This window comes from Natator depressus, chromosome 24 (genome assembly GCF_965152275.1).
Source record: "Natator depressus isolate rNatDep1 chromosome 24, rNatDep2.hap1, whole genome shotgun sequence".
NCBI classification, from domain to species: Eukaryota; Metazoa; Chordata; order Testudines; family Cheloniidae; genus Natator; species Natator depressus.
Genome location: NC_134257.1, coordinates 5320887 through 5343920, shown reverse-complemented (window position 1 = coordinate 5343920; position 23034 = coordinate 5320887). Strand labels below are relative to the sequence as shown.

General features: G+C 53.9%; 1 protein-coding gene across 1 annotated transcript in view; it reads right to left on the bottom strand.

Moving 5' to 3' along the window:
* Window positions 1–1697: 1697 nt before the first annotated feature.
* Window positions 1698–23034, bottom strand: part of LMNA (lamin A/C) — a 102080-nt gene continuing 80743 nt past the window's right edge. Inside the window, exons 3-13 of the mRNA XM_074938874.1 lie at window positions 15138–15294; window positions 13957–14082; window positions 13150–13320; window positions 12329–12454; window positions 11594–11814; window positions 10403–10616; window positions 9545–9652; window positions 8748–8867; window positions 8385–8480; window positions 5641–5907; window positions 1698–1830 (exon numbers count right to left, since the gene is read on the bottom strand). Of these exons, the coding sequence (XP_074794975.1) occupies window positions 1804–1830; window positions 5641–5907; window positions 8385–8480; window positions 8748–8867; window positions 9545–9652; window positions 10403–10616; window positions 11594–11814; window positions 12329–12454; window positions 13150–13320; window positions 13957–14082; window positions 15138–15294 (1633 nt within the window). The 3' untranslated portion in view covers window positions 1698–1803. The remainder of the gene's footprint in view (window positions 1831–5640; window positions 5908–8384; window positions 8481–8747; window positions 8868–9544; window positions 9653–10402; window positions 10617–11593; window positions 11815–12328; window positions 12455–13149; window positions 13321–13956; window positions 14083–15137; window positions 15295–23034) is intronic.

Here is a 23034-nt window from a genome sequence, read left to right as displayed (position 1 = left end):
GGACGGGCGCTGTAGTGGGTACAAGCCTTGGCCAGTGGTAGCGGCTCCACGACAATAAGATCAATAGATACGGGGATTGCGGTGGTTTTATTTTAGTGTTGGATTTTAAAAGGCAACACTTTGCCAACACAACATTGACTGGACAGCTCTACGCTGACTCTACTCTGAGCTGCCCTGGGCTCCCCCACCCGGCTATGGTGGAGGAGGGGCATGCGGTGGGCTCAGACAGTGTCATGCAGGAAAACAAAAGCCACTGAGCACAACAGGACAAATGGACTGGATGGATCTTGTTGAGCCGTCTTGATCCATCCCGGGCTCAGACAGGCCTCCAAAACAAATCAGTTAGCGTAATACAGAGTGGAGAAGAGACCTGTCCTCCTGCAAACCATGTGAGCCCCCAATTCCTTAGTGGACTTGGGGTCTGACCCTGCCCCCCGGTGTGCCCCCCAAATTCCAACTGAAGTCAGCAGAAGGGGTGGGGTGTGACGCAGGATCATACCCGCAGTGGAGAAGAAGCAGCTAGTGCAACCATAATCACACACAGCATAGCCTCAGCTGGTGACAGTGAGTTCCGGTAAGGCAACGGGGGTAGGCAGGCTTCACACCAGCTGAGGATCTGGCTCACGTTAACTGAGAATAAACCCCACAACCCAACCTGCTTTGCTCAGCCTCTTGGAAACCTTAAAGGTCGCTCTGGTCAGGGCTGGCGTCGATATCTGGTCCCACGCTTATAACAAGCACATTCCGAAACTGTCTCTCTTTCTGTCTCCCTGATCGCTCTGCCCTTGGTCTCTGAACTGGATCCTGGGCTATCAAGCTCTCTAAACCGGGCTCCTCGTTCCTCTATCATCTCCCTTTCTGATTAAGCTCACCCAATCAGTATCACCCTTTAAGGCACGACTTGGCTGCCTTTAGAAGAAAAAGAAGTGTCATTGAATAACAGCAGTACAGTACGAAAATTAAACTCATCAGCATCTCCCATGGCTATAGCAGTGCAGCAGCTGGTCGGGGAACAGCAGTTAAGCAGAGGAAATGGGACAAAAGGAGAGCACTTAAGATAATGCCCCCATGCGATTAAACAGAATGTGAAGCTGACACAGAGCTGTCAGTGAGAATCAGGCCCACTGGGTGAAATGTACCAAGGTCTTTTTTCTGCAGTGCTCGTAAGTTACAGTTCCATCCACTCGAAGGCCCCTTCCCACTGTAAGAGTGACGTAAAAGGGCCTTAGCATATATGAGAAACAGGCCTGATGATCTGATCCTCCTCCTAAAGGATTCTGGGCCTGAACCAAAGCTCATGGACATCAGCATGAGGCCCACTGACTTCAAGTGAGCTTTGCCATCGGGTCTAAGTGCATGGTTCTGAGAGCAACGCGGCCCCTGGGAAACAGCGGTCAGCATTTCAGCTCTGGTGGCTTTACAGCAGCTAGTCCTACATAAGAAGCTTTGGCCAAAAAATACATCTAGAAAGCTATTAAACGACAATCTTTCTTTTTTTTTCCCCTTCTCTTTTTTTTGGTAGCCACAATTCTTTCACCTCTTTGGTTTTAGTTTTTAAAAAAATTTAGAAGCTGAAAAAGCTTTTTTTTTTTTTTTATAGAAATAGACTTTTTCTTAAAAAAAATCAAAGCATCTTTTAGCATTTTTATATATATATCTATATATAAAATTTCTGCTGTAGAAAAAACACAAAAAACCCCCCCTTTGTTTTAAAAAGGGGGGGGAAATGGTTCTCTAGCCTTGGGCGGGGGGGGGAATAGCATGATATGGCAGGTTGTCAGCAAGGAGAGCACCCTCTGCTGGTTACATGATGCTGCAGTTTTGAGGACCCTGGAGGGAGAAAAGAGAAAATAAATAATTGTTAACGTCTGTTTGCTTCAGTTAAAGGGGAACAGCAGTAGTCATCAAGAAAGTCTATTGCTAAGTACGAATTACTACATGCTGCAGGTCCCTGGCCCCAGCAGTTCCATGAGTTCTGACTTAACAAGTGACTCCTCTCATTGATTTCATTGGTCTGGCTGGAGGAATACCTGCTTCCGCTTCTGGACCGTGACAAAATGCTCGACAGTTGGAACCTTCCACGAGCCAGATTTCACGGAACAAATAAGGGACCTAACTTTTACGGGTAAGTGGACTTTGCTTTTCAAATCCATCCCTAGCTCAGGAACTCAGCATGCCTCTCATAGCAGTATTGGAATGATCCCATAAGTATGCCCAGAAGAACACATCACCGGACATCGGCATTACCAGAAGGGATGAGCTGGGGTGTGGATAAGAAGCGCAGTCGGGAAAGTAACTCAAATGCTTTCCTGATGGACTGTTTTTTTCTCTAAATGGACACCCTATCCAAAATTCTCAATTACTGAGTGACACACCGGTATTTGGGGGGAGGTACAGCTCAGTGGTTTGAGCATTGGCCTGCTAAACCCAGGGTTGTGAGTTCAATCCTTGAGGGGGCCATTTAGGGATCTGGGGCAAAAACTGGGGATTGATCCTGCTTTGAGCAGGGGGTTGGACTAGGTGACCTCCTGAGGTCCCTTCCAACCCTGATATTCTAGGAATCTTCACTCACGGATATATTTTGCTTTCCGCCACCAACTCTCTGTATAACGTTTTTCATGAGTAATGTACCCGAATGCATAGATGCTAAATATCTACACTGTATTCTTAAATTCATTCACCTACATTTGGGTTATTGCTGATTATGCACTATATGTACCTTATGACTTTAAAAACAAACTTTGTATTTGTGAATAATCTAAGCACTATACCCAGATGTACACACACAATTCTTTTAACATTAGCTTTAATAAAAGTTTCAAATCGGTTAAAATACTCAGCTCATATTTTAAGATTGTGACCCTTTAGGGCAGGGAATAATCTTTTCGTTTTGAATTTGTACAGCACAGAACACCCTGGGGTCCCGGTCCATGAGCAAGTGTACAGTAATACAAATAATAATGAGTGCCTTTCATCCATATCTCAAAGTGCTCGATGATCATATAAAAATCATTCTCCCCATTCTATAGATGGAGTCTCTAGAACATTAAATAGTTTGAGAATTAGTGGTAGTATATTAGAATAATAATACTGATTAGAATAGTATTAATTTAATTAACTATTAAAATGTTACTACTAATGATCTCTAATGGTGGAGTATTACAATACTCAGATACTAAGTACTCACATTTAGTTTTGGAGTATTATAAATACTCAATTAGAGCATTAGTAGAAGTAGAATTCATTAGCATTATAATATTATAAATACAGCAGAACCTCATTTATACGATCTAATTGGGACTGGGGTGAGGTAGGATAATACAAAATGTGGACTATCTGGAGAATGGGTAAGTGTGAGGCTGCAGCACCACCTAGCCGTCACAGGAGAGGTCACCCGCTTCTGGACCTGCGAGCGCTGGCTGTTGGTTAACGTGGAGAGCTGGACAACCGGGGCTCTACTGTACTCCACCGTTAGAGCATAAGCAGCAGCATAGCACAAACACAACACTTCTGTAGCAGGTGTCATCCACGGAGGTCAAGGGACTTTACAGAGAGGCATGGCAGAGCTATTGAACCGACTGCACAGCTGGGACACTCAGGCACAGAGCAGCTAAGGGACTTGCCACGGTCATGCAGGGAGACATGGACAGAGCAGGGGACAGGACCCATGAGTTCCCCGTTCCCTGCTTGAGCCACTGATTTTTTTGTTCTTAGCACTAAGGATGGAAGCCTGGTGCCTGGATTCCGACTGAGACGGGGAGGGGACACAGATGCATTTCTATGTACATTTCAGAGGCGGGGAGGACCTAACCTCTTGCCCTAAGAGAAGCACCTTCCACCAGAGACGTTCAGCCGAAGGCAGTCTGGAGGGGGCCGTGGGTTTAGTCAAGAGAAGGCTGCCAGGAGGGGCGTGCGAAGATGTGGGCAGCTGAGGGTCAGAAGGGAAGCAGCAGCAGCTGCCAGGAGATGGCGAGAAGGGGAGAGAGCCAGGAAAGGAACCGAAGTGGGAGATGGAAGCGGGTATAAAGATCCCTCTGTTAGAATGATGACTGAGGGGGAGGGTTCAGGGTTCCTCCCAGGAGCCGGCAGGTGGGTTTCTCACTCAGATGAGCCAAGCCAGTTGAGTCCTTGGTGCAGGTTTTGCCCCCCTGCTTCGGAGTCCCAGATAATGTGAAACTAGGAGCCACAACTCCCGGCTACTGGCTTCGCGGTGGCGATGCTGCCAGTGGGATCCTCAGTGGCTGGCTCAGGGGGTTGGGAGGCTTTTAACTTGCCAGCCCGGCTAGCAGCCAGCCCTGGAGATCTGAGCCACTGGCCACCTGACTAGCCAGTAAAACAGCCTAGGGGACAAGCCAGAATCAAGAGTGGTGGGGAACTAGGGTCTTAACCCTACAAATAGGGTCCTTATCTTGAACGTTCTAGGTATAATTAACATCGTCATCCTTGTACAAGGTACAAACCATCATGCTTCAAGGCATGAGCCAGTCACTGGCTGCCTGCGTAAGGAAGAAACATCTCCCATAGCCAGGCAATTCCATGGGGGGCGGGAGGGGTCTCTTGTACTTTCCTCGGAAGCCACTGGTCACCCTAGGAGACAAAGCCGCTGGTTTCGATGGACCACTGGCGATTCCCACAGTTAAGGTGCGTCATGGGCCCCTCATGTCAGGGGAGGTCCCTCGGAAGCAGATGGCTCCGAACTCCCATATTCTGAAGGACCCTGGACAGTCTGGTTATGGACAGACGGGCCCATTCGGAGGTAGCGCTGACCTGGACGGCTACAGTTTGGGCTCTGCTGCAGGGGGTGTAGAGCTGATTTGGGGCCCCTAAAGGGAGCTGGTGATTTGGATGTAGCCTCATTAGCCAGGGCTCCTTGCTCTGGGGAATATTTCTCTGGATTTGACAAGTTTTCTGCTGCAGACCCAAATACTGCAGCTTCTGCCTGGAGGGCTGTAAGGCTCTCTCTGATGAGTGGGGGTGCGGGATCCTTCCACACTCACCAGCATTGCGCACACACAGCCAGCAAACCCTGCAGTCCTCACTCCAGAAAGACACTTGTTTGCTTGTGTTGGAGTTTGGCCCAAGTGAGGACCCTGGGACTGGGGGCAGCGGGGCATCGGAACTGGCTGCAAGGGGCCTCTGAAGCTGGTTCACAGCAGCAGAGGTGGGATCTGACTCGGAACAGGCACGCTCCGGCCTGAGGAGCCGCCAGGTGCACAAAAGGGGCCTGAGAGGAGGAGCGCGGGCGCAGTTGGTTTAGCCACGGGGGAGCTAAATCTGGGTCAGTAAATCCATTTAGACCATTTCACAGTCTGTCCACCTCAGAGATCTTCAGAGAGGAGCCTTCACCAGATCCCCATCCACAAACTACTCGTGTTTGCAGCAGGAGCCGCTAGAGGAGAGAGCTGGATTTTGGCTTATTAAGTGGGGGACCTGTTTGTATTTAGAGCACATGGATCCTGACACAGAACTGGCCCTAACCAGCGGGCAGAAGGAAGAACCGAACTATGACAGGGTTCCACCAGCTGGAATTCCCAGTGGGACCTTCCGATGAGCGAGATCCATTAGCCTGGACACTCGGCTACCTTGGGATTCCCTTGCCCCAGAGAAGATTCCCTTGCCCCTTTCTTCTCGTGCACTGACCTGACTGCGTGGGTTGGAGTTACCCAGGATGTAGGACCTGGTCACCAGGTTTTCCCCAAGGCCGCTGCTGCCCCCACCAGTCCCCCCAAGGGAGCGGTAGCTGCGGGTGATGGTGAGGCTGGAGGCGGACGATTCCGAGGACATGGAGCCAGCCGCGACGTTCTGGCCCCCGCTGGCTTTCTCTGCCGGCTGGCCACAGGTGCTGCACACCACGGTGCGGGAGCGCAGGTTGTACTCGCCAGGATCACCTGTGCCACCGCAGTGGGCCTTGAGGGGTGGGAAGAGAAAAAAACGGAGCTTTAGTACTTGATGGAGCTTCCTCCAGGGCCAGAGGCCCCCAAGAAGATCAGAGTGAGGAGCGGAACTGATCCCAGGCCCAGGTGAATCAGCTCGAGGGTTTAATGAGCGCTCCAAGGAGGCAGAGCCCTAAGGCTATTCTCAAGCTACACCCATCCCACCCGGCTGGAGCCCCATGGCTGTGTAGGGGTCCCCGAGAGGAGGCATCAGCCTTTCCTGTTTTCAGATGGGCATCAGAGCTGGCCAAGAACCTCTTTGCCGTGGCAGGGCTGGATTGTGCCCGTCCAACACCCAGCCTAGTCTTGTGATCGGTACTTTGGGACATCGGACCCCCGCAGATGTTCTGCCATTGCAGGATGCTCATAAACCATGGAGCCCTGAGTCCATGGTGATGGGTGCATTAGAAGAATCTGAATAAAACAGAATGTGTCGTGGGGGCGGGGGGAGGAATCTCTACCTGGGGGTTGTGACCTCCCTGCCACTCCCATATTGCTGAATGTGGGGGCAAAGGGTACCGGCTAGATGGTGGTCAGTGTATGATAAATGGTTGAGAACCTCTGGAATGGACAAACTCCTACCGAAGCCAAAGGGAGCAACTCACACCCAGGATGGGCAAATGGGCCCCCAAAATAGCTGGCTGTGGGACATGTGGTGTATTCCTGCAGTCTGGTCTAGACACTGGTGCTACTCCCTCTTGTCATGCACGTACCCGACTCCTGCTAACAGTGATGGGAGCTGGATTTGTGCATCAAGAAGGGAATCACATCTCTCTTGAGCCAGCAAAGCCCTTTGTATTGGAGGAACAGCACCACGGCACGCAAATTTCATGTCAAGAACACCTAAGACGTAATTAAGTGGTGCAGCCCCTGAGCCGACTTAATCACACTTTGGACCACTCCATATGTAGAACCAGGGTGAGGTGATCCGAGATAGGCCCCAGGATGTAAGATTCTGATCTGGTGAATTTGCAGGGAGGGGAGGGGTAGTTTGGAGTCTGTTCTGGTTTGGCGTCTCAGTGTGAGTCCATCCCCATGGTATCAGAGCACTGGGGTTTTGAGTCAGACCCACCCAGAGGATACTCAGCAGTGGCGTGATCACACTATGTGAGGACATGGGGACAGTTTGGAGTCCATCTGTTGCTTCTTTCCTCTCCTTGTCATGCCTGGTTCTTCTGCACCAATAACATGGACAATTCAGTGCTTTGAAGACATCGAGGGCTGTGTCATTTGTGGTTTGCCTATAGTTAGCACCCAACTAACCAGTCCTGTCTACTCCTCAGCCCTGCCTCTGATGGCCAAGCCGGGGACTGGCCTGGGGGGAGAAATTTTTATCCAAGCCCATCCTGAACGGCTAACTCCCCCCCTGTCAAGGGTCCAACATGGCCTGGGTGACTCTGCTTTACGGTAGGAAGCTCACTCCTGGAAGGAATTCAGTCCTCAAAACAAACGGGTAATGCCAGCCAGAAGGAGATCCTGGCTTGTTTCTCTGGGGCTGATCAATATTCATCCTGACATGGCTGGTTGGATCCAGAGCAATGAAATATAAAAGCTGATCATGCACGATACAGTCCCAGCTGCACCAATCCAAGCAGCTGAGAGCTGAATCTGACACCATCCCCTAGGTGGAGTTACTGAACCCTAGACCTCCTGTCTGATACGCGCTGGAGGTGCCTCTGTCTCACGCCCACTTAGATAAGGGATGTTGTATGGGGGAGAAGAACTGAATACGCTTCTAATTGGGCACCAGCCCATCCTCTGTTTAATGAAGCCATCCGTCTGTCACCGGCCCCAGATTAGGAAGGACACCTTCAGCTCTGCAGGGAGGAGAGCAAGAGTCCAAGAATGCACCAGGGGGGCTAAAACCACAGCAGCCATCGGGATCCTTGGACACGTTTCGGCCGTCAGCTGCTACCTGGCAAAGCAGAGGGCATCAGACCAGCCCTCTCTACAGCTTGGTCCCCACCAAAGCCTGGATCGTCCTCCAGACGAAACCCTGCGTGCTCCAGGCTACGGGCTGGATTTCAGGGCTGATCTTCACGGTTCCAGCCTGGAAGCTTATTCTGCCACTCCTCCATGGGGATGATCAGAGCCCTTTTGTTCGAGATGCTCCAAACGAACCCACATCCCCCATCGTCAGCTCGATCCCTTCATGCAGGTGCTGGGAGTGTCTCCATGTGCAGAGATAATCTCATGCAGTCGATGGAGAGCAGTTTGCTTCCCTGACATTGTGGTTGGTTGTTTTCCAGCCAGGTAAGTCACAGGGCCCTTCCCCCATCACCTCAACTCCCTGCTCCCCCGGGTCTGGTCCTGGAAGGTGCAGGATCAGTGCATCAATCAGCAGGAGAGGGACTTGCCTAAGATCACCCAGCAGGCCAGCAGCAGAACCAGATCCTGAGTCCCCTACCCACTGGATCCTGCTGCCTGTCCCTGACAGAGCATGATGCTTACATGGTGGTGACGGTGGTGGACACTGACTTCGTCATCATCATCCTCCTCATCGTCATTGATGATCACCGTGCGCACCAGCTTCCTCATGGCCACCTCCTGGAAGGGAGGGAGGGCAAAATCAGGTTGCAGCTACACCTGCCAATATCCCCCTTTGCTCTATGGCTCAAATGAAAGATCACCCTAGGGACTTCCAGCCCGCAGACGGTGACAACACACGAGGGAGAATCAGACCCGACTCCACTGGCCGATGCGTCACTTTCACCTTCCACCCCTTACCCATCCCTCCCTTGCATCCAGCCCGAGCATGTTGCCTCGAGACCTCAAGCCCCCAGCTGCCACTGTCCTAACCCCCTGGAGTCTCACCTCTCCGCTGGAGTTGATCAGGGCAGTTCGCAGGCTGTCTCCAGAGCCCCAGGAGCTTTGGGCCTTCCACACCATGTCAGTGGGAGGGCTATGGGTGGCGCCAGCTCCAGAAGCCCAGATCTAAAAAGGAACACACAAGAGATTGGTAGCACCTCGTGCCAGTGGCATCAGCCTAACCCTAATTCCCCATGTGGGTCTTTGCGCCTGTCCAGCGGCTGCTCCACAAAAGAGGATAAGAGTCTACTACAGCTGTTAAATACAGGAACTCCTCTGATCACTCGTTCCAGGTTCAAACCTCCGTGCTGGACTGTTGAACCAGGGTGGGGAGTGTCACTGCTCTCTAAACTGCGAGGAACGGATGCAAGGGAGATGGGCTGAGAAAACCACAGGCCGGATCTGAATCTGCAGCGGTACCACTTCAGTCCCAGATGGCAGGAATCCCACAAGAGCTGCTGCTGGGGTGCGATTTCTGCCATCCCAAGCTGATCTCCGGCAATGTCAGCAGTTCCTGCATGCCAAGGGGAGATCTGGCCCCCCTATCAGAGCTTTGTATCTCAGCTAGAATCAAAGCTGCAATCCCCCATCCGTCCCCAAGGAGGAGCCCTATGGCCACTTTACCGAGGGGCCTGGAGGTGAGATGCGTGTGCACTCAGAGGGGCTGGGTTTGCTCTGCTCTTCAGAAGTGTAGGACCTGCTGCTCTATCTCCCCAGGGCGACTCCAGGGTGACAAATGCCAATTGAGAACGGCGCCTCAGTCCCCCTTCAGTAGCCCCACGCGAGTGCAGTTTGTTACTCACCGTGACCACCTGGCCGGCCTTCAGGGTGAACTTGGGAGGGAAGCGGTAGCTGATGGGGGCCTCGTCTCCATTCTGACGCTTGATCTGCCAGCTCCCCATCGCCTGGTCCTGCATAACAGAAGGCAGAGGCCTTGAGAAATCGACCTTCAAGATTGTTCCAGTTTTGCCTCCCCTTGGCTACAAGTACTGTGGTTAAGGGACTGAGCTGGGACTCTCCCACAGACCCTCTGACCGTCAGCAAGTCACCTCACCTTCCTTCACCTCAGTTTCCCCATCTGCTTGTATCCCTTTCCCTACCCTTTGTCTGTCTTGTCTAATACACAAAGATTTTTGGGGCAGGGACTGTCTCTCACTCTACATGTACAGCTCCCAGTACAGTGTGGCCTAGTGGACAGCGCACCAGACTGGACTCAGGAAACCTGGGTTCTACTCCCAGCTCTGACACTAGTCTCCTGGGTGAGCTTGGGCAAGTCATGTCCCTGTTCTGTGCCTCAGTTTCCCCATCTGTAAAAGAGGGATAATGATACTGATCTTCTTGTAAAGAGCTTTGAGATCATCTGACGAGATCTGCTTTTGTTCTAAAGCACCCCAACGCGATCTGAACAGTTGAAATGCATCCACCTCTGGGGGGGGACACAGCATCTATCTAACACACAAAACAGAACAACACTCGGTTTACACTAGGAATTGTCTCTACATGTTAAGTCTCACAAAAATCGCAGCACCCTTTGTCTGCACAGTGGGTTTAGGGCCGACCTGAGGGGAAGGACACTCTAAGAACTATGTGGTTTCCTTTCCAGCTATTGACCCATCTTGCCCTTGCTTAGGCATGACCAGCATCGCCACTAGGAAATCTACCTCGTTGGACTTGTTCCTGAGACGGACAAATTTCCCTTCCAAATCAACCTCTTCCACGGCCACACGACCGCTGGTCCTCGCATGTTGGGAGAAGCTCGTCCGGCGCTCCCCGTCCTCCAGCTTCCTCTTCTTGGAGGAGCCTGGTGTGGTGGAGTGGCTCACATGGATCCTGGAGCCCCGCTTCTGGGAGCTGGGGCTTGGAGACAGCCTCAGCCTTGGGAGAGAGCGAGAGGGAGTGAGTGCGGGCTGGGCCGCTGCCTGGACCCTTGAGGGCACTGGCTCCGATCCGGGCCCAGTTAGGAGTGCTAGAGGGGACAAGATCTCGTGGCTGCTTGGTGACCTGCAGACAGAGGCCACTACCCCATGGGACGTCCCCTGAAGGACACGTCTCCATCACGAAATCCCTCCCCACAGCTTCCCCCAACCTCTTGGCAGAGACGCCAAGGGCCGAACAGCTTGTGGTGGATGAGCAATGGGGCTGGGAGGTCCATCAGCAGGGCGGGGAGCCAAGCGCAGCCAGATGCTGCCTGTTTCCCAGAGAGGGAGTTCAGCCTCTGGGGCTGTCAGTTCCACACACGCCGGGGTGCTTACGATAATCACTGACTGGAGCAGCAGGAACCAGCTGCCCTTCCCAGACCCCCAGCATGGCTGCGGGGATATGGGCGACTGCAGGAAGCTCAACTCAGTCTCCATTCCTGGCCAGTCCATCACATCCCGCTCTGAGCCACCGGCCTCCCTGTCCACCTGAGCTCCCAGATGTGCCCCCTTCCCTCACCCACGCCCTAAAATCCCCATCCCTGCCTGGATCCAGGCTCGGCACCTGACTGTCCCCTGCATCTGGGAGGTTCCAATCATGGTGGGTGGGAACAGATTTTGTGACTGGCTCCTGTCTCTGTAACAGGCTGGGCCAGCACCCCTCCCACATTGGGGCAGGTGGGATTGAGGCGAGTTGCTTGGGTCCATATCCCACCCCCAGTCGGCCCATCACTGCAGCACCAACCCCCTTCACATTAGGGTCAGGTCAACACGACCAAGCCTATGTTACCAGCCCACCCAAATCAGGCATGTCCTCCATTCACCCAGCCCCCATTGGCACATCCCCCCACCCATCAGACCCCCCGCACTCCTCCTTGGCCATGCCTCCAGCAAGCTCCTCCCCGATCCCATCAAGGAGCCTTTCTCTGCACCCACCTCTCCTCCTCTCCCTCCAGCAGCTTGCGGTAGGCTTGGATCTCCATGTCCAGGGCCAGCTTGATGTCCAGCAGCTCCTGGTACTCGTCCAGCTGATGCTGCATCCTGGCCCGCATGTCCGCCATCTCCCGCTCCTTGTCGGACAGGATGCGTCGGCTGGTCTCCCGCTCCCGGGCCAGCGCGTCCTCCAGGTCCCGCAGCTGCGACTCCTTGGCAGCCAGCTGGGAGCAGAGAGGAGACACGGAGGAAGGGGGTGAGGCAGAGCACAAGCAGCAGAGGGTGCCTCTCACTACCAGGGCTATTGGCCCCTTAGACACAGACCCCGCTGTCATGCACCTGCTGGGGATGTTTGCCCATGAAGGACTTCCTGAGACACAGCTCTGTTATAGCCAAGTGCGAGCCAGAGGATTGCGGGAGGCTGGGGGCGTTATGCCCATGTCCCCTCCAAACCTGCCCATCTCTCCCCTTTGCTCCATGCCCCACAATCATGGCAATGGGGGTGCGAATGCTGCGCCTAGCAGCCGGCCAGCTCCACTCCATCCCATCAGCCCACTGTGGCTAGAGGGCAGCACCTAGTGCTGACTGAAGGGGCGTCTTCATGTACTGAATGGAGCTCGCCCATGACAGGCGCTCAGCTTGGTTCCAGAGCAAAGGCCTGGGGCAGCCACAAGGGGGAACTAGTGGGAGGAGGGGGCAGATGGCTGGACAATGCTCTCGCTGGCATCTCCTGCTCACCTGCTTCTGCAGCTGGCTGAGCTGGGCCGACAGGCTGTCGATGCGGATCCGCGACTGCTGCAATTCTTCATGGGCGGCGCCCACCATGCTGCTGTTCCTCTCCGCCGACTGCTTGGCATTCTCCAGCTGCAACCCACAGGCCAGGCAGGGTTAGCACAGCAGAGGAGCAGCTGCCTACCGACGTCCCACTGTGGTGGGAGCGAACAGCCACGGGGGAGGCCGGTCACGAGGGCCCGCGAGGGTGAGCTATCCATCAGCCCCTCGCAGGAGACAATCGCACTGGCAGCGCTGCTCAATGGGAGCCGCTTGCTGCAGAAGATCAATGGCGGTATCTAGACTAGGGCTTTAAAAACCCCGGCCTCTGGGCCAGCTTCCAGAGGCTCTGAATATGTCCTACAGGTGCTGATTTAGCTCCACATTCCCCACCGGGGAGGCTGGTACTAAGTGATCTCTCCATTTTACAGGTGGGAAAAGCAGGGCCCAAAGAGAGGAAAGGGCCCCCAACATTTTCACAAGTGGGCCCCAATTTTCAGTGCTCACTCCAGTTGTAGCCGTCTGGCCAGCTCAGCCTGATTCCTCATTGATTTCACACGGTGGGGAGGCTACTCCAGGCCTCTCAAAGCCAGGCCCCCGTGTGCTGTGAGCTGAGCTCCTAGAGATCAGAGGCTGAGGGTGAAAATTTGGCTTTAAGTGACTTGCTTAAAGTCACAGAGAGTTGGGGGCAAAGACAGGAACAGAACCCAGGAGTCCTGGCTCCCAGTCCTGAGCCACTGGCCCACCTCACCGCCCTATCCACTCCCTGGCCCTGTGCAGTGTGTTACCTTGGAGCCATAGGTCTTCTCCAGCTCCTCCTTGTACAGTCTGACCTGGGATTCGTGCTGGGCCCGCAGGTCCTGGAGGGCATCAGCCAGCTTGCTCTCAAACTCCTGCTGGCGGCCGTTGTCGATCTCCACCAAGCGGGTCTCATGGCGACGCTTGGTCTCGCGAAGTTCCTGGGGGCGGTCACAGTAATAAGGGGCTATGTGAGCCATGGGTCTCAGAGATGGAGCTCACTGGTACAGGGCAGCAAACAGCCGTTAGTCTCCCTGTTGGGACCCGCACTGGCATCAGCTGGGAGTCACCTTCTCCCTAGGTGGGAGCGGTGCCAAGCCAGGCTCAAGCACGAATTGCTCCGTGCGCAACGTACATGCCCCAGAATCTGGTGCTTGATCCTCAGGGCTCGTCTACACTTAGGACACTGTAGTGCTTCAAGTGTAGACTCTACCTGCACTTCTCCTGTCGACACAGGTAATCTACCTCCCCAGGAGAATAATTCTTCTATCAACCTAGTGCTGTCTACATGGGGACTTAGATCGGCTTAACTACACCGCTCAGAGGTGTGGATTTTTCCCCACTGCCCCAAAAGCTAGGTGGGGTTTTGTGAATTCTGCTAAATGGATCCCTTCCTCGTCCTCAGCGGAGCTGACAATGCTAATGCACCTCGCCTTAAGTTCTCTGTTGCTGAGGGCGCTGGCATGACCTGTCCTCATGGGGGAAGAGATAAATCATGGGCCGGTACAGTGCATAAGTCTGCGCCGAGGGTCTGTATTGGGGAAGGCCTTGCTCAGGGGCAGCCCGACCCCACTCACCTCGCTGTAAATGTTCTTCTGGAAGTCGAGTTCTTCCTTCAGCGTCTGCAGACGGTTCTCCGCGTCCACCCGACGCAGCATCTCATCCTGCAGCTGCTTCTTCACCTCGCCCAGGGCGGCTTCCAGCTAGGGAGGGGAGAGGGGAAAGTGAGCGCAGCTAGACGGAGATTCGCAGACCCAGCAGGCGGGTCTCAAGTGAGGTCTCTAGCCAGGTGGCTGCTGAGCCTGGGGACTGCAGGCTGGCAAATCTGGAGACTTTACGCAAACTGTGATTGCTCAATTTGCATATTATACATATTCACAACCTCATTTAAAGAAACTGCATCAGCGCTAAACCCATCAATTCTCCCCTCCCCCCAGTACAGAAATTATGCCTGTCAAATCCATCCCCCCATCCCCCTCAGCCTCCCACCTCCCGCAGGTCAGTGGCTCTCCCTATCACAAGACTATGACTGCTGCTCAGAGCCCCAGGAGAAGGCCCTCCAAATTGGGGGTCTCCAGGCCAATTTGGGCAAATTAACAGGGCTGGGCTGGGCATTCCTACTTTGCCCAGGGCAGCAAAAGGGACCATGGCTAGCAATCAGCACGACTAGCTCAAGGCCCAGTTAGATATGTCCCCCGCTGCAACAGGAGCCAGCCAAGGCTCCCGCCTCACCTCTCCCATCAGCGAAGCGATGCCAGAGCTTGCAGGTCAGTGGTAGGAGGGTGACTGCCTCCTTCCCGACTCCCCCAGACACCAATCAAACCCTACGGCTGCACCTCTCTCAGGCGATACTTAGAGGAATGGGTCGCCTGCCCACCCCGCTACCCACCATCCCGCCTGGTGTTGTTGGCTCCCTAGCTCAGACCTAGCTGGGACCATTAACTGGCCAGAGCTGCGGGGTCCCATCCGCTCCGAACCATAAGGGGTATTTCAGCAGGCTTGGCAGGATGTGCATGGGGAATGCCATGATCTCTGGCGCTGCACAGGGCGCCCTGGGGCAGCAAGGGTCAGGAGTCAGGACCAATGTTCCCTCTAATTTTTGACAGGCCGTATGCGCAAGAAATTTCTTCTGTGCAAATTGTGCTTCTGTGCAAATTTTTGTGCACGCGGTGTTTCGCCATGTGCGCGGGGTTTAGGATCTGTGTGCGCGCACACACGCGCAGCTTAGAGGGAACAGTGGTCAGGACCTGCTGCTCACCTTGGACACTTGTGTCCTCAGGTCCCGGATTTCATTCTCCAGGTTCCTCTTCTCCCCCAGGGCGGTGGTGAGCGCGGCCTCTTTGGAGTTGAGCAGGGCCTCCAGGTCCTTGAGGCGAGCCTGTGCGGCCAGCAGGTCCCCTTCCTTCTTGCCATTCCTGGAACACAGCCAACAAACTGCTCTTGTGATGTGTTCGGGGAACCCCCTGCCCCATGCAAATGAGGGCCCAATGCTGGAGAGGGGCCCAGAGCACAACTCCCAGACCCAAACACCCCTCCAGCCCCCGGGGACAGCTCAGAACCCGATCCCAATGGTCTTGGTGAATTTCACAACGGTGGAAGATGCCAGACTGCCAGCCCTGGTGCTCGGAGACCCATGTAGCCACAGAACAGGTGCAGATTGCCCAATTCCTGCCCTCTTTCTCCTGATTCATTCAGCTGCCATGTCCCCGACTTGGGATCTGCACAGACAGGATGGGTTTTGCACCAGTGCAGTTAGTGATGCTTCAAAACCAGGGGAAACGACACGGGAGCCAGCCCCATTTCACACTGATGCAGCACAACCCCCCCCAGCAGCGCTGGGCATAGTTACCCTGCTACAAATATCCCCTCTATAGACAGGGTTTCAGGCTCTTTGATCTCCCAGTGAACCCAGCTTCCCATTACACGCATCACGGGGTGATCAGCCGTGAAATCAGCTTCTGCTCCAACCCATGTTACGGACTGTTTTATTGGCCCTGCCCTGCTGGTGTTTATTGGCTGGTGATTCAGAGCGGCGTGTGGGTGTTTAAAAATTAAACACAGGCTGACGTATGAATTGGCAAGCGGCTCCCTGGGGAATTAAAGCAATGATCCCTTTTACAGCACATCTAACACACACACACACACACACACACACCCTGTTAACAGCCTCCAGCTCAGAATGGAAAAGCAAGCACAATATCATTAGTATTTATTATCTGTACTGCAGCAGCATCTAGGCCTCCCAGTCGTGGACCAAGATGGTCCCTGCCTCAAAGGCCCACCAATGTAATCAACCTCCCTCCTCCACGCTACCTACTAAAGAGGTCTTGGAGCCGCAGGAAATTTCAGAAACATTTTACGTATCAGGGATGGAAAAAGGAGAGTGGGAACTTGGGCCTAAACTTTCTGGTGGCTCGTGATTTTAGGCGCCAGACCTGAGACACCGTGAGAGCGCCAGATTTCCAACAGGACAGTGCTCGGCTCTGTTTGAAAGGGAAACCCCTTTATAAAGGCATCTCAGGTGGAGCGCTGAAAAATCTGGGTACCCCAAAATCACTAGCTGCTTGTGAAACTTGAGGCCTTAGAGGACGGTTAATAAGGGATTGATTGAGGAGGAAAGACCAAGAGATTTACAGTAGAAGTATTTACAACTCGGCCCTAAGGATCCAGGGGTATTTGAAAGATATATACACCAAGGAAGGAAAGGGAATTATTCAGGGTGCTCCGAGGAGCAAGGAGATGAAGGAGAATGAAGCTGCAGGCAGATCATCAGGAAATGCCTCCTAGCAAGAAGACAGATTAGTCTTCCACAGGACATTTAAAACCAGACTTAAGTGCTGGGCAAACCACAGCGATCCTGCTGCAGGTGGCGGATGTGCTGTGTCGGCTTGCACTATATTATGTACCCACTAGATGTTGCTGTGTGCCGCACGCAGCTCCACGAGGGGCGTGATCCCTGGCGCACAACAGGAGACAAAGCTGGAACTCAGGCTGCAGGGAAGCCTGTTTAGATCTGTAGGTATTTTGATAAATAAACATCTGCTTAAGATGGACTTTGACTCCATACAGAACGACAGCATGGGAGGGTTGGACAACTCAACCCTCTAAGCTCTGTGAGGTTAACATCTCCTCCCCCCTGTTGATCGATGAGCAGCTATTTACTATTGTGTGTATTTATGGTAGAGTCTGGAGGCCCCAACTGAGATCATGGGTCCACTGTGGTAGGCACTGAGCCCACACAGTGAGAACGTCTCTGCCCCGGAGAGCTTACAGTCTAAACAAACAAGACAGACCACCAGTGGAGGGGAAGTGCTGAGACTCTAGCGAAAGGAGATGCCTCGGGATGAAGAGCTACCTAAAATAAGGAAATCCAAGTGGTGTGTTCTCATCTTGATCAATGCAAGGTCAATTGGCATCTTGAGCCGGCATGAAGGAGAGGAATGGGACCTCAGAAATATCCCCACTTGGAATCCAAACTGCAGAGACCCTAGCAAGTAGGGTGGCCAACTTTTTCATCCCACAAAACCGAACGCTCTAGCCCCGCCCCTGCCCTGAGGCCACGTCCACCGCTCACTACATTCCCTCTCCCTTCGTGGCTCGCACTCCCCCCCCCCACTCATTTTCACTGGGCTGGGGCAGGGGTGCGGGAGGGGGTGAGGGCTCTAACTGGGGGTGTGGGAGGGGGCTCCGGGCTGGGACAGGGAGTTGGGGTGTGGGAGGGGGTGAGGGCTCTAGCTGGGGGTGCGGGCTCTGGGGTGGGGCTGGGGATGAGGAGTTTGGGGTGCAGGAGGGGGCTCCAGCCTGGAGGGTGGGGCTGAGGGATTCGGAGTGAGGGAGAGTGCTGCGGGTTGAGGCAGGGGGTTGAGGTGTGGGAGGGGGTGAGGGCTCTGGGCTGGGAGTGCTGGCTCTGGGGTGGGGCCAGGGATGCGGGGTTCAGAGTGCAGGAGGGGGCTCTGGGCTGGGGCAGGGGGTTGGGGTGCAGGACGGGGTGAGGGCTCTGGGCTGGGGGTTCAAGCTCTGGGATGGGGCTCGGGATGAGGGGTTTAGGGTGTAGGGGGCTCCAGGTCGGGGGGGTTCATGGCTGGGGGCAGGGGATTGGGGCGCAGGCTTACCTCCAGCAGCGCCCGGTCAGCGGCACAGTGGGGATGTTAGGACAGGCAGGCAGCCTGTCCAGGCACCGCAGACGGGTCTGGCTCCTAGGGGGAGGCCCGCAGGCGGCTCTGCACGCTGCTCTCGCCCGCAGGCACTGCCCCCCAGCTCCCAGTGCTCGGGACAGGGGCAGCACGCGGAGCCGCATGACCCCCCGCCTAGGAGCCAGACCTGCTGACCGCTTCCGGGGCTCAGCGCGGTGCCAGGACAGGTAGGGATGAGCCTGCCTTAGCCGGGCAGCACCACTGACCGGACTTTTAACGGCCCAGTCAGTGGTGGTGACTGGAGCCGCCAGGGTTCCTTTTCGACTGGGTGTTCTGGGCAAAAACTGGACACTTGGTCACCCTACTAGCAAGAACTGTATGTTTTCTCCCTCTCCTGTGGAGGGCTGGGGCGGATTCTTGCAGCGAGTCGGAGCTGAAAGGACGGCTCCTGGCTTAGATCCGTCTGGTACAATAGTATAAACATCATGTACGTCCTCACGTGGGTGGCAGTTGGACTGCGTCATAAAGGCCACCCATCAAAGCTGCAGAGACCGCTTCAGGTCCCTCCCATTCTACATTCTGCATGAGGCCTGCACAGAGAAACAAGCCAAATGCTGGCAGCTTAGCTGTCTGCTGCTCTTGTTGATACAGGCTGACTAACTTGCTATCCCTGCTAACTCCCCAGACCCGCATCTGCCTGAGGACAGAGCTAGAATGAATTTGACCCAGATTCCTTTCGAGAAAAAAAAAAAAAAAAAAAAAAAATCCAGCCCGCAGATGGGGAATGCCATGATCTCGGCCACAGACTGAGGCTCAGGACTCCTGGGTTCTATTCCCAGCTCTGCCACAGAGCCATGATCACAGCAAGAAGTCCTGGGTCAGGGCTCCGAGGTTCTATTCCCAGCTGTGCAGCCTTGCCTCCCGGGGACTCAGTTTCCCCACCTTGCATTGGCATTTGTGAAATGCTTCAAAATCCTCTGGTAACAGGAGCTATAATGTTTGTAAAGCATTTAAAGCGCCATGGAAATGCTGCTAAGTATTATTACTCAGTGTAAAGTATGAGAGGACTTTTTCAGGTGTGCAAATTCAGGTGTGCATCTGGGGCGCTGCAGAAATTGGGACTTCCTGCCTGCTGGGCATTTTGCAATGTTTGAGATTACACCCAAGAACCCTGGCTTTCCCAAGCACAAAATCCATTACACTCAGAATTGTTGCTCTTTGCTTTGGGCAGACTTAACGCCGTAAGAAGAAAGCATCAAGGTTACTTTCAGTATTTGATGCAGTTCATGATGATCATTATTCAGGTTTCAGGGAGACTGCTGGATCAAAAACAACCAAACACTATCGGACACTATTTTGGTAGGACTTATAAAAAGAAAGATTGGATGTTTCTTCCACATTATCAGGTCGCTGAGAATTCCTATTCCCTAAAACTGTCCTGGAAACAACTGCTGTGGGTGTCAACACCCAAGTAAAAGCTGGGCTGGAAAGAGGAAGGATCTAGGCAAGTCTGTTAATTTCAGCTAGCAACATCAATTTCAGCCCTGTTCTAAATAGACACTGTGGGCTCAGATCTCATAACCTGGGGGTGCAGGTGGGATCTATTTGGCTCCGGCTGTGTGGAATGGGCATCTATGTACTGGAGCCCCAAATCTGAGCACCCACAGGCAGGTGACCTTTAAAGAAGAACCAAATTTGTGCACGAGAGGGACTCTGTTTCATACCCATCTCTACTACCATCATCTCCATTCTACAGATGGGGAAACGGAGAGAGGTGAACTGACTTGCCGAAGGTCACCCAGCAAATCCCATCACCAAGTCACGGATAGAAGCCAGGCGTCCCAGGCCTCTGCTCAAGCCCACTCTGCGTCCTCTGAAACCACTTTGCACTGTTGCAGCCACTGACACTCGAGTGCAGAGCTGAGTTTTGTGCAGCTGCCAACCTGAATCCCAGCGCACACAGTGTCTGCATTCCGCAGGGGGCGGGAGCAAACTCCTGGCTCACTAGATCATGGGTAAAAATATCAGGGCGGCGATGGCCGAGGCTGATGCCCAGTGCCACGAGCTGGCCTGCTTTCCACACAGTGCCGGCCGAGGAAGGCAACGAGATATTCCCTCACGCACCTTGTCTCGCTCATATTCTGGGAGCGATATGGCTACAACCACCTGCAAACAACTTCAGCAAGAGGCAGGCCTGAACCCAGCTCCAGAGGCTAGTGGGCAAATCTGAACTGCCCTAATCTAGCCAAAACACACCACCCACCGCAGAGACGGTTCCTGGCCGGCCCTACCCAGCCCCCGGAGCTTCCAAGTCAAGGCCAGCAGAACCCTACGCTCTGTACATGCCAGTGACTCAGAGAAGAAAAATGCCGACCGAGAGCGTTTCTGGAGCTTCTCTGGCTTATTACAAACACCCTGTAATGCTGAATTATCCCCATCTGACAGCAGCCTCTTCCTTCCAGGCAGCATGAGGAGGATACAGGGATCTGGGGCTTAAACCCCATGGCCTTTGATTATTGGCCAGCACTTAAATTCTCATTCTGGTTATTCCCTCCCTGGCCTGGTCCAGACAAGCCAGGAGACCTTCAACTCTGAAGAGCTGGGCCAGGGCTCAATTCACTTTTGGGGCGCCTTAAATAACCACCCGAGTAATACAGCCTCCCCAAGTGACACAACAGTAGCAGCAACCACGCTGTGCCTGCAGGGAACCTTCCATCACCTGGTAATGCTGTATGGTTGTCTCCCCCTAGATAAGAGGGGTTTCAGAGTCAGCCGCAGTTTCTAACCTAATGGATTTCATTGGGTTGGAGCAGCAGAGGTTCGTGGTTTTAGTGCAGAGGGTCCTGGGTTCAATCCTCCATCCTGCTCAGAGAGCAGCTGAATGTAGCTCTCAATGTGTTAGCCAAAGGTCAGTGCACACTGTCTGGGATTTTAGGACCCCATGGCCCACTGAATTGGAAAATCCCTCCCTTCTCTCCCCAGACACGGCCAGTAGCATTTACAGACCGGGAAACGACTTGCCCGAGGCCACAGAGTGACTAGTGGCAGAGCCAGCCTTGGATTTTAATATAGTCAGATCTCCCTACCCACAATCCCCCTTTCCCTCTAACCACTAGTCAACACTGCCTCCCAGAAGGTTGCTGCTAAGGGAAAAGGGTTCCTGCCAGCCGAGGCTCCAGGAACACAGGGGTCACTGCAGGCAGCCGCATAGCCAGGGGCTAGGAAAGCTTTAGAGAAAGCAGGCAACACGGATGGCTCTAAAGCCAGCACAGCCGTAGTGCACAGAGATGGGCCTGAATCAAAACCCCAGACCCAAAACCCAGGGTGCAAACCTCAGTGCAAACAAAAACCTGGCCCCAAATGCCAAGGAGCGATTCTCTCCAAGGCTGCCCACTGGCTCGGAGACGTGGGATGTCCCAGCCGGCTGCGTAAAGCTGTGCCGTGTCTTTCCAACGCAGAAAGGTCATTCTTACAGCTGGGGTCAAACAGCATAAACTGAGAACCGCCCAGGATAAAGAGCTGCTGTCCCAGAGTCCCTGGCCTGCCCCTCGGGTGGGCTTTACTCCAGTGTTACCAATCAGACCAGGCAGCAATTCACACCCATTCTGCACTGGCGTGCAGGGCTATCAAGAACCACGCCAGCCAATGTGAAAAATGAGAGCAGCATGAGAACTACACTGCCTTTGGTCTGTGTCTGTACAGCCCCTAGCACCATGGGGTCCTGGTTCCTCAAAGAAATCACATGAATAGACTCTGTTGGGTTGCAAGACACGCTCCTCCGCTTTGATTAGTCTGGGAGCAGCAAGGTGATGCCAGTGAAAGTCCCTGCCCTGTCGACACTGGGCCAGGGTCTGATCGCCAGAGTGGCTCTGGACTGATAGCGTGAACCGCATTGCACCAATCAGGCCCCAGTGGAAGGGAAGCGTGCACGATAAGCAACGACACCTGCACCCGGCCCATGCTGTATGTTCCCATGGTTCACGGAGCCAGCAGGAGAGTACTGAATCCAGGCACACAGCCATCCCGAGCAGGGAACGGATCACGGAGCTGCTGTGTCTCCGAGTGGCATACACAGTGCATGCCAAGGGGAGCCAAGGGTGGGCCTATTCCTGCAGCTGGGCTACATTCTTGGAAGTGCCGCTATCCCTTGCTGCTTGCTCCTTTCAGCCTCTGCCTTCTCCTTCAGCATCAGCTCTTAACAACAGCCAGGAAGGGTGGCCATGTGGGTAAAACACTAAGCAGTGATGGAGGTTCGATCCCTGACTCTGCCATGAGCTCTGGGTGCGACCCTGTGCCGACAGTCTCTCTGTGCCTCAGTTTCCCCATCTGCAAAACGGGCAGAATAATCCTTCCTTTGCCTTGTCTATTTAGGCTGTACACTGTCTGGGACAGGAACCGCGTCACTATATGTATATACAGCAGCTTGCGCAGTCCTGATCTCCACTGGGGCCTCTAGGTGCTACTGTAATGCCGGGGATTTTGTGTAAATCCCACACTCTCTCTGCCTCAGTTTACCCCTCAGACATGGGGTCAGTAATTTAAACCCTTGGAAAGTGGACTGACACCTCCCCAGGGAAGATGCAATGCACAGGAGTATCATTCACCCCATGTTGCAGAAATTGGGGAAACTGAGGCACCGAGCAAACAAGTGACTTGCCTAACATCACACGGGGAACCTGTGGCAGAGAGGAAAATTGAACCAAAGTCTCCTGAGTGCTGGTTCAGTGCATGGCCCCTGGGCAGTTCTTCGTCTCCAGACATTTCGAACAACAGAGGAGCTGACCTGGTGCTGGCAGCGGTGGGGATTTTTTTTTGCAGAGATTCCTCAATGAGTGCGGGCCAGGTTGGAAGGCAGAAAATTGCAAAGGGGACCCAGATGGGCCATTCCCATTTGAATTATTGGGAATGGGGCAGCCAAATCGGCAGGCATGGCTTTAAGAAATCAACAAACACATCCCAATTAACTCATTTAGTCCAGATATCCTGGGAAGAGTCACTAGGAGCTAAGGGTCAGTGAGGTGT